The sequence below is a fragment of the Rhinopithecus bieti genome, unplaced genomic scaffold (genome assembly GCF_001698545.2).
Source record: "Rhinopithecus bieti isolate Rb0 unplaced genomic scaffold, ASM169854v2 scaffold_13704, whole genome shotgun sequence".
NCBI lineage: Eukaryota > Metazoa > Chordata > Mammalia > Primates > Cercopithecidae > Rhinopithecus > Rhinopithecus bieti.
In genome coordinates, this window is record NW_016808231.1 from 4,827,643 (window position 1) to 4,839,029 (window position 11,387).

At 50.5% G+C, this 11,387-nt stretch overlaps 1 protein-coding gene across 2 annotated transcripts in view; it reads left to right on the forward strand.

Annotated features, from left to right (window-relative positions):
* Positions 1–11,387, forward strand: part of ADCY9 (adenylate cyclase 9) — a 165,715-nt gene continuing 154,328 nt past the window's right edge. The window contains exons 1-2 of one of the 2 annotated variants that reach the window (XM_017886371.1): positions 1–321; positions 524–2,259. In XM_017886371.1, the coding sequence (XP_017741860.1) occupies positions 567–2,259 (1,693 nt within the window). In that variant the 5' untranslated portion in view covers positions 1–321; positions 524–566. The remainder of the gene's footprint in view (positions 322–523; positions 2,260–11,387) is intronic. The other variant, XM_017886370.1, reaches the window with a different exon arrangement.

Consider the following 11,387-nt stretch of genomic DNA (forward strand, 5'->3'; position numbering starts at 1 on the left):
GGGGCGCCCGCCGAAGCTCGCGGCTCCGGGTTGGGGCCGGGGCCGGCCGCGCGCCGCCTTTGACGCATCGGAGCGCGGCTCCTGCAGGATGGAGGGCTCCGCGCCGCCGGCGGAGTTGTTTGTGCGCAGGCGGCTCGCGGGGCTGGGAGCGCTCAAGGTCTGAACTTCCCTCCGGAGCCGCAGCTGGAGGAGACGAGCGCGCAAGGAGGAGAAGCCGCGCGGCGCGGAGGCCACCCTCGGGGCGAGCGGCGCGGAAAGCGAGCGAGCACAGCGGTTCTGGACCCACGGCGGCCACGCGGCGGGGACCCCCGGGCGCTCTAGGTCCGTCCCGAGCGGTTCTTGTCCGCCTCGAAGGTGGGGGCGGTGGGGGTACTGCTGAGCCGGGATCCACAGTTTCGGGGAGCAGATGGTGCCTGTCCAAGTCGCGTGCTGGAGCCGCCACCTAGGACGGGAGCAGGTTCCCGGCCTCCAGATGTGCATGCCTAGGTGGGAGCGCAGCTAACTCTCCCCGTTTTGCTGGCAGGTACTGGTGACCCCGGCCCGGGCAGGCCCCGGGACTCGACAACATGGCTTCCCCGCCCCACCAGCAGCTGCTGCATCACCACAGCACCGAGGTGAGTTGCGACTCCAGCGGGGACAGCAACAGCGTGCGCGTCAAGATCAACCCCAAGCAGCTGTCCTCCAACAGCCACCCCAAGCACTGCAAATACAGCATCTCCTCCAGCTGCAGCAGCTCCGGGGATTCCGGGGGCGTCCCCCGGCGAGTGGGCGGCGGAGGCCGGCTGCGCAGGCAGAAGAAGCTGCCCCAGCTGTTCGAGAGGGCCTCCAGCCGCTGGTGGGACCCCAAGTTCGACTCGGTGAACCTGGAGGAGGCCTGCCTGGAGCGCTGCTTCCCGCAGACCCAGCGCCGGTTCCGGTATGCGCTCTTCTACATCGGCTTCGCCTGCCTTCTGTGGAGCATCTATTTTGCGGTCCACATGAGATCCAGACTGATCGTGATGGTCGCCCCCGCGCTGTGCTTCCTCGTGGTGTGTGTGGGCTTCTTTCTGTTTACTTTCACCAAGCTGTACGCCCGGCATTACGCGTGGACCTCGCTGGCTCTCACCCTGCTAGTGTTCGCCCTGACCCTGGCTGCGCAGTTCCAGGTCTTGACGCCTGTCTCAGGACGCGGCGACAGCTCCAACCTTACAGCCACAGCCCAGCCCACAGATACTTGCTTATCTCAAGTGGGGAGCTTCTCCATGTGCATCGAAGTGCTCTTTTTGCTCTATACCGTCATGCACTTACCTTTGTACCTGAGCTTGTGTCTGGGGGTGGCCTACTCTGTCCTTTTCGAGACCTTTGGCTACCATTTCCGGGATGAAGCCTGCTTCCCCTCGCCCGGAGCCGGGGCCCTGCCCTGGGAGCTGCTGAGCAGGGCGCTGCTCCACGGCTGCATCCACGCCATCGGGGTCCACCTGTTCGTCATGTCCCAGGTGAGGTCCAGGAGCACCTTCCTCAAGGTGGGGCAATCCATTATGCACGGGAAGGACCTGGAAGTGGAAAAAGCCCTCAAAGAGAGGATGATTCATTCCGTGATGCCAAGAATCATAGCCGATGACTTAATGAAGCAGGGGGATGAGGAGAGTGAGAATTCTGTCAAGAGGCATGCCACCTCGAGCCCCAAGAACAGGAAGAAAAAGTCTTCCATCCAAAAAGCGCCTATAGCCTTCCGCCCTTTCAAGATGCAGCAGATCGAAGAAGTCAGTATTTTATTTGCAGATATCGTGGGCTTCACCAAGATGAGTGCCAACAAGTCCGCCCACGCCCTGGTGGGTCTCCTGAACGATCTGTTCGGTCGCTTTGACCGCCTGTGTGAGGAAACCAAGTGTGAGAAAATCAGCACTCTGGGAGACTGTTACTATTGCGTGGCGGGCTGTCCCGAGCCCCGGGCCGACCATGCCTACTGCTGCATTGAGATGGGCCTGGGCATGATCAAGGCCATCGAGCAGTTCTGCCAGGAGAAGAAGGAGATGGTGAACATGCGAGTCGGGGTGCACACGGGTACCGTCCTGTGCGGCATCCTGGGCATGAGGAGGTTTAAATTTGATGTGTGGTCCAACGATGTGAACCTGGCCAATCTCATGGAGCAGCTGGGAGTGGCCGGCAAAGTTCACATTTCTGAGGCCACTGCAAAATACTTAGATGACCGGTACGAAATGGAAGACGGGAAAGTTATCGAACGGCTGGGCCACAGCGTGGTTGCTGACCAGTTGAAAGGTATGTGCACTTCTTTACCTCGGTATCCCCTCTCCCTGATCCTGGTTGTATTAAAACACACACACACACACACACACACACACACACAAACTTTCAACCTCAGTGTGTAGAGGCAGCTCAGGTATCTCAGAATGCCTTCCCATGGGGGGATCTCGGGGTCAGTGTGACTTTTCCTCCAGCGGGTCAGATATCACAGATCTCTTCGCACTGCAGAAAGGGATGCTGTGCAGACATGACCTAGATGCGACCTGTAGAAGGAAGGAGAACTTTGAACGTGCATAACCACTGGTTGGCTGAAATACGGGGGGTACATCCGGTGAACGTAAGGGTATGGAGCCGTTCAGCATTCAGCACTTTTTAGCACTTAAGGAAATTGCCTTTGCATTTCATTTGGTCACCCCAAAGTCCCATCCAAATGTTTCTCTGTGCCCTTTTTGTGAAAACGTGGAGAATAAAACCTTTCTCCTCTCTGGGCCTCACTTTGCTTGTCCTCAAAATAGGGATAGCAAGTCGGCGCAGTCCTGCAGGACTCTGGAGAACTGGACGGAGTTACTTACCTCTGAGTGCACACTGCCTTTTATCTAGGTCTTTTTTAAAAAGTTTGCATTTTCAGCTTTCAGCCGTCATTTGTTTAAGGATATTTTATTATCACAGTATTTGCCTTAAGTGAACAACCAGGCATTTTAGAATATTGAGCTTCTGCAGCCACCAGGTGATGTGGAAGGGAGAAACGTACCCACAGAAGAGCTGGTATTCTCCTCCCTCATCCTCTCAGGTTTGGATCTGGTGCCTGGTCCCTGGTTTCAAGCTCCTTATTGCCATTCTTGATGTTTTTACTGGGCTGCTGCTTTTTTCTAATACAGGACAAAAGTCTTTGAGATCTGAAAAATGATGTTAAAATAAGTAGGAAAAAGAAGGATTTTAAGTAATCTGCTACATTTCTTCCCCTCCTTCCTCCTTTTTAAACAGCCCTTATGTTTTAGCAAAATCTTCAGGACTGAGGGGAACATCTATTTTGGAAGTATGTAGAGAAAATAACGCTGATTTTTTTTTAAAGCCTGCTTTTGTTAAGCTGTACTGTATTTGGTGGCCTCCCTACACTGCATACTTACACAGTTAGCCTCAGGAAAGGGAATCCTCGGAAGGAGAAGTAATGAATAGCTCCAGTCAGAGATGGCAGAAGTGATAATGTCAGTCAGAGACAGCCAGTGGTTGAGGTAGGGCCTGCATAGGTCATTGGTGTGAGATCATCCTGTATGCCCAATTGGCATTCTCTTTCTCTGGCTTGTGATCTGAGCTCCTGTATCTTTTATGTATTTGTTATCTGGCAGGGGAACATCATCTTTCTTCTGATTTTTCTTTATTTTGCTAACTTTGCTGATGAAGATTTTACGGATGTAGACGAAAACTATTTTCACCAAGAATTCCCGTAACCTAGAGCGCTTTAAGGACTATGTTGGCGAGGTCAGAAACTACACTTTGCCGTTCACTTGAAAGATGCTGCCGTGACAAGTTCTTTCTGTTCAGAGTGGTGGCACTTGCTCTTCAGCCTGAAGGTGTCAGTGGATGGGGCTGTGGGTGTAACCCCTGCTTGACACCTTGGCATTTTTAGGGTCCAGGTGTTGTGAGCTCTGTCCTGGGGACTGTGGGACGGTGGAGCTGGGCGGCAGTACGTTAAATTAAATATGTTGGCCCACAGGACAATGAGAACAGTTTTGTGAGCTGTACTTTGTATGCTGTATTACTCGAATTTCGAAAATGAAAAGGGTGTAATTATTTGGAAATTACCAAGTCATTGAATACCTATTTTGTGAATTTATGAGTAGTTTTATTTTAAGTTTATAGATCAGGGACTCAGACACTGAGGCAATAAAAAAAAAAAGAAAAAAATACTAGAGAGAGAGTGTGTGTGTGTGTGTGTGTTTTTAAACCTCAAATAGTGTAAATTTGGTAAATTAACTTTTCTTGACATTTGTGTACGTTGTACATTTATAAAAGTTTCAGTACTGTAGGGAGTAGGGAAGGAAGAAGGGCTTAGCCAAGCTGCTGATTTTTAAAATGTGATATTCTTCCCTGTAGCTGTTTCCCTGAGACCATGATTTTGTTTTCTTGAGCTCATTTTGCAAACCTCTGTGGATGGGACTCCAGGAATAGAGCATGTCTACACAACTTCCTGGCCCTTTTGGAAACTGTCCTTACAAAGCTAAATTCAGATGATAGCACAGTTTGTAGAAGACCCTTTCACCCACATCGTTAAGCTTATCTACATGTAAGATCGATTTTTGCCTCTGCCTTTAGGCTGGTGGCAAATGTTTTCTCTATACAATATTGGGTATTATGGGAGGCTGAGGCAGGAGAATTGTTTGAACCTGGGAGGAGGAGGTTGTAGTGAGCCGAGGCTGTGCCACTGCACTCCGGCCTAGGCAACAGAGCAAGACTCTGTCTTAAAAAACAGCAACAACAAAAAACAAAAAAACCCCAATATTGGGTATTATCCTTTCCCTCTTACCCGCTTTTCTGATCCCAGGGTTAAAAAGCACCCAGTAGCGGCCCTGCAGGAGTGGGCATCCGTAGAATGAGAAGGGGGTTTCTAGAACTAGCCTGGGAGCACAGAAGGAAGCTCCTCTCACTCGAATTTATCTGAACAGGCTTTGCAGAAGGGTAGTTTCATGATTTCTGCACATTCCCTCACTCTGAAATCTGTGCTGTGCCCCGGCACCGACTGTGCACCTGGCCCTGTGGATGTGGAGGAGGATCTGTGATCATGAGGTAGGAGGTGGGACTCGACTCCAGAAGCGGGGCCCAGATGCCAGACCCAATTGAGGACTAGCTAATACAGGGATGGGGCAGAAGCAGCGTTCTGCAAGGCATGCCCACCAGTGTGCCATGTTAGTTTACTGTCACCATGGCCACACCTGGAGTTACTGCCTCGTTCCATGGCCATGACCTGACAACCCAGAAGCTACCACCCTTTTCCTAGAAATTTCTGCCTAAGCCGCCCCTTACTCTACATGAAATTAAAAATAGGTATAAGGTAAGGCCAGGCACAGTGGTTCACGCCTATAACCCCAGCACTTTGGGAGGCCAAGGTGGGTGGATCACCTGTAGTCATGAATTCGAGACCAGTGTGGCCAACATAGTGAAACCCCATCTCTACCAAAAATACAAAAATTAGGCAGGTGTGGTGGTGCACGCCTGTAATCCCAGGTGCTTGGGAGGCTGAGGCAGAAGAATCACTTGAACCCAGGAGGTGGAGGTTGCAGTGAGCTGTGATCATGGCCACTGCACTCCAGCCTGGGCAACAGCCTAGGCGAGGCTGTGTCTCAAAAAAAAAAAAAAAAAAATATAAGTATGATTGCAAAACTGCCCTGAGCTGCTACTTTCTGCCTTTGGGGGAGCCCAGTTCTGCAGGAGCAGTCACGGAGCTGTAACACTGCCTGCCTCTTCAATAAAGCTGTTTTCTTTCCTGCCACCGGCTCACTCTTGAATTCTTTCCTGGGCAAAGCCAAGAACCCTCTTGGGCTCGGCCCCACTTTGGGGCTCGCCTGCCCTGCGTTAATAGTTCCCAACCTCCGTGAGCTCACAGTTAAAAATGTTGTGGAGTATGTCTGGGAGTGGGGAGCGCTTTAGAGAGGGCTCCTGCTGGAGCTGGGTCCTGAGATCAGGCCGTGGCTCTCCAGGTGGACAGAAGAGCAAGGGGCAGAGTGGAGAGGTGGGCATGGCTGGGCCCTGTGCTTCTCTGTGGGGGCAGGCGATTGTTAGTCGTTCGTCAGGACAAGGAAGGCCACGGGTAACGTGGGAAGGAGTTTGGATTGGATCCTGTGGGTGTCAGGGAGCCACTCAACAGGGGACTTAGGTGATCTGACTTGCAGTTTTAGGAAGTTCACTCTTTCAGAGCTAGTGAGTGTGGGTTGGAAGGAGATTAATGAGGTGTTGAGTAAATCGCAGGTAGGGGTGATGGTGGCCCAATCCAAGGTCACAGTAGCAGTGATGGAGGTGATGGGATCTGAGTGGCGTTAGGAAGACCAGCTTGATGAGACTGCAAGCCGGATTTAAACAGACGACTGGCAGAAGGGGAAGGGCTTAACCATATGAATGGGAAATGGCATTTTAAGTTTCTGGACGTGACTTGGCGACCATGTGGAGTCAGGAATGGGTGAGGGGCCTTTGAAGTTGCTATGGTATGAATGGAGAATGCAGGATGGACTTGCGGAAGGAGGCCCGAACCCCCGACTTGCTTATTCATTCAGCGAATCATTTACTCCGTGCCAGGCACGGTTCTGGGTTCTGGCAATACAGCTGTAAACAAAACAGATTCCTGCTCTTGTAATAGGGGACAAGAATTTTTAAGTCAATATTATAGGAGGATCGCTGGAGCCCAGGAGGTCGAGGCTGCAGAGAGCCGTGATTGCACCACTGCATTCCAGCCTGGGCGACAGAGTGAGACCCTGTCTCTAAGAAACAGAAACCAGGCCTTCTAATAGGGGAAATCTAATAGAGGACAACAGGGGAGTCAAACCGTAAGTAAGATAGAAAAAGTGTTTTGTGAAAAAACATAAAGCAGGAAGGGGATATAGAAGATGGGGTGTATGTGAGTGTGAGAAATCGTATCTAGGGTGGCCAGGCACTGGGAGAAGGTTGCAGGAATTTTTGGCATACTGCTAGGATTTTGGAAATAATCTAAAAAGTGAGGGGCCGGGCATGGTGGCTCACGCCTGTAATCCCAACACCTTGGGAGGCCGAGGTAGGCAGATCACTTGAGGTCAGGAGTTTGAGACCAGCCTGGCCAATATGGTGAAACCCCATCTGTACTAAAATACAGGTGTGGTGGCAGGTAATCCCAGCTACTCGGGAGACTGAGACAGGAGAATTGCTTGAACCTGGGAGGTGGGGTTGCAGTGAGCCAAGATTGCACCATTGCACTCCAGCCTGGGCGACAAGAATGAGACCCTGTCTCAGAAAAAAAAAAAAAAAAAAAAAAAAAAAAAAAAAAAGAAAGAACGTNTCTAAAAAGTGAGGGGCCGGGCATGGTGGCTCACGCCTGTAATCCCAACACCTTGGGAGGCCGAGGTAGGCAGATCACTTGAGGTCAGGAGTTTGAGACCAGCCTGGCCAATATGGTGAAACCCCATCTGTACTAAAAATACAGGTGTGGTGGCAGGTAATCCCAGCTACTCGGGAGACTGAGACAGGAGAATTGCTTGAACCTGGGAGGTGGGGGTTGCAGTGAGCCAAGATTGCACCATTGCACTCCAGCCTGGGCGACAAGAATGAGACCCTGTCTCAGAAAAAAAAAAAAAAAAAAAAAAAAAAAAAAAAAAAAAAAGTGAAGGACAGTTATTAAAGATATGGAGAAATGGGCGGGGTGTAGTGGCTCATGCCTGTAATCCCAGCACTTTGGGAGGCCGAAGTGGGCAGATCACGAGGTCAGTAGTTCAAGACCAGCCTGGCTAACATGGTGAAACCCCATCTCTACTGAAAATGCAATAATTGACTGGGCATGGTGGCAGGTGCCTGTAGTCCCAGCTACTTGGGAAGCTGAGGCAGGAGAATCGTTGGAACCTGGGAGGCGGAGGTTGCAGTGAGCCGAGATGGCGCCATTGCACTCCAGCCTGGGTGATAGGGTGAGACTTAATCGCAAAAAAAAAAAAAAAAAAAGGTCTGATTCAGGTGAGAGACCTTCCACAGCATTTGAGGTGAAACTGCTAGGCCTGAGGGAACCGTGGCTGTTGTATTCTGCCTTGGGCCACAAGCAAAAAATGGTGAGACGTGTTATCTTGAGCTGTTGTCTTTTCCTGTCATGGATACAGGGTCACAAAGACAGAAAGTGAAACCGTTAGAAAATATTTACAGGCATCTTCTTTTCCCCTGTAAATATTAGGAAGACAGCATGAAGATGCTCTGCCACTCCCATCCACACCCATGGTAATATCTCTGAAGAAGGGAATACCGGGTGGCAATCACGTTGTCAGATGCAGAAATTAAAAAAGCCTTTTTTCCCCAGCCAAACTTTATGCTTGTGGAGTAACTGGGGGAAGAGACCCACTGGTGTGCATTTGGGCAGATTGTCACCTGTTGGCCACTTCTGTGACCAAGACCTTCGCCTTAAAGAAGTTCCTATGTAGACTCTGTCTGGTGGACCGACAGACTGATGGTGGATGGAGGCATTCTGTATGTGTTAGCCTCTGCAAACACCGGTCTCATGCTGGAAATCTGGGTGCCCTGTTAACTGTGGTCACGGGCCTGCTAGCTGACAGAACCCTAGCCAGGTGTTGGTTTGGGGTTCAGTTGCATGCTCAGGTGTTCCCCTTCCTTCCCCCGTTAGCTTGGGTAGCTTGTCCCCACCTGAGCCTGCAACCCTTGCCACTGGGATGCTAACCTGATAGCACAGCCCAGTCTCCTTGCTTGGAAATTCTGCGTTGACCTGCATTCTTTTTTTTTTTTTTTTTTTTTTTTTTTGAGACAGAGTCTTGCTGTGTCGCCCAGGCTGGAGTGCAGTGGCGTGATCTCAGCTCACTGCAACCTCTGCCTCCTGGGTTCAAGCAGTTCTCCTGCCTCAGCCTCCTGAGTAGCTGGGATTACAGGCAAGTGCCACTACGCCCAGCTAATTTTTGTATTTTTAGTAGAGATGGGGTTTCACCATGTAGACCAGGCTGGTCTCGAACTCCTGACCTCAGGTAATCCATCCGCCTCAACCTCCCAAAGTGCTGGGATTATAGGCATGAGCCAGCCTTGACCTGCATTCTTGAGCAGGATCTCTTGTGCACGTGGAAATGCAGCCTCTCAGATACCAAATGGCAGAGATGAGATGAAGCACACAGTTCCCCTCCACAGCTGGGGTGGGAGACAGAAAACAGCTATAGAGTCGACACTCAGGCCGCCCCCAGTGACCATTTGTTCAGGCTCTTTGAGACCTGGCTTCCAGTGACAAGGACAGAGCTGTTCATTCTGAAGACAGGCTTTCGAGTAGAAGTAACCTCTGGTGAAGCAAGAGAAAGTTAAGCTTTGCTGCATTGCCCACGGGATGAAGAAGGAAGGGCAGGCTGTCTTTTCAGGTAGAATGCCTAAGGAAGGGAAACATGGAGAAGGAACAATTAGAGCAAGTCAGGAAGTTTCAAGATTTTTGTCTGCTGGCCAGCTTGGTTAGATAGTAATTATGTTTCTGCATATTGGTCAGTGTTGCCTATGTACTTTGCTGTGGAATAGTAATCTTGGAAAAAAACAAACCGACATTAATCTGTCTATGTCTGGGCACAGAGTGTGCACGAGCCTGCGTGGGCCGTAAGTCTTGTCTTTCTCTTGGTTGGTGATTTCCGTATTGGCGTGTTTGCTGGAATTTCAATATTGGAAGAGTGTGATCATTCAGCATTAGAATTCTGCAGGTCCCCTCCTGACTCTGGACTGGCTGAGCTGAGGGGCCTGTCATCCATCTGGCCCTGGGCATATCATTTGTACTTTGCCTGTGACACACCTCAAGACCTTTTCCAACAGGAACTAGCACCCCTCCAGGAAATTTTGTGAAGAGATGAGAGTTTTTGAAACAGGAAGGGAACTGGCAAGGGAAGTGGCCAGGCACCGGTGCCGCCGCGGAACAGGAGGGGAGGGACTGGGCTGCATCAGAGGGTGGAGGTGGAGCCCCCACCCATGGGTGTGGGCCAAGGGTAGGATGGTCCTCCCTGGGAAGACTGCAGACAGCAGTGATACTCTTGTAGTCTTGTGGATGTACCCAGTGAGCCACGCCAGCCAAGCCAACCTGTGGCTAAATTTTAGTCAACTTAGGCAAAGAAGACTGCCCCTTGTAAAACCTGTCTGCTCTTGGAAATTAGGTTTCTGATCTCATTTTCTCCAGCCTTTGCTAGCGTTGCACTTGTAAAAAATTCCTGGCATCCTTTCTGTATAGTTAAGTGGGGAGACTCAGTGTTCTGGGATAGGGGGAGCATCGAACCCGCTAGAGGCTGGTGGTGGTGGTGGAGGCAGAACGAGTTGTAGCAGTAGTGGTGTCAGGAGTGTGACCTAGAGGGCAGAAGCTGGGAAACAGGGTGAAATGCTGGGCCCCTGACTCTCAGGGATAGCTGCACCTAGTTTATATGCCTTCCTCTAATCTGGTAGAAATTGTTGTTTCTGTAGATTTTTTTCTTTTCTTTTTGAGACACGGTCTTGCTGTGTCGCCCAGGCTGGAGTGCAGTGGTACAGTCACAGCTCACTGCAGCCTCGACCTCCTGCACTCAGATAAGCCTCCCTTGTCAGCCTCTCGAGTAGCTGGGACCACAGGTGCGTGCCACCACACCCAACTCATTTTTTTTTTTTTTTTTTTTTTGAGACAGAGTCTCACTCTTGCCCAGGCTGGAGAGCAGTGGTGTGATCTTTTTTTTTTGTTTTTTTTTTTGAGACGGAGTCTTGCTCTGTCACCCAGCCTGGAGTGCAGTGGCACGATCTCGGCTCACTGCAAGCTCCGTCTCCTGGGTTTATGTCATTCTCCTGCCTCAGCCTCCCGAGTAGCTGGGACTACAGGCACCCACCACCTTGCCCGGCTAGTTTTTCGTATTTTTTAGCAGAGATGGGGTTTCACCGTGTTAGCCAGGATGATTTCGATCTCCTGACCTTGTGATCTGCCTGTCTCGGCCTCCCAAAGTGCTGGGATTACAGGCTTGAGCCACTGCGCCCAGCCGGTGTGATCTTAACTCACTGCAACCTCTGCCTCCCGTGTTCAAGCAATTCTCATGTCTCAGCCTCCCCTGTAGCTGGGATTACAGATGCATACCACCATGCCCAGCCAATTTTTTCTTTTTGTATTTTTAGTAGAGATGGGGTTTCACCATGTTGGCCAGGCTGGTGTCGAACTCTTGGCCTCAAGTGATCCACCCGCCTCAGCCTCCCAAAGTGCTAGGATTATAGGTGTGAGCCACTGCGCCCGGCCTAATTTTAAAAATTGTTTGTAGAGATTACGTCTTCCTGTGTTGCCCAGGCTTATGCACGTTATTTATATAGGCTGTCTATTGATATTTACAGTATTAGAAATGGAAACAAACTGAGAAGCTTAAAAATATTTTCTTAATTTATTTCAAAATAATAATGAATTCATTTCACTCATTGCATGTTAATAGAAGTGACATTTTTATAAAAGTAAC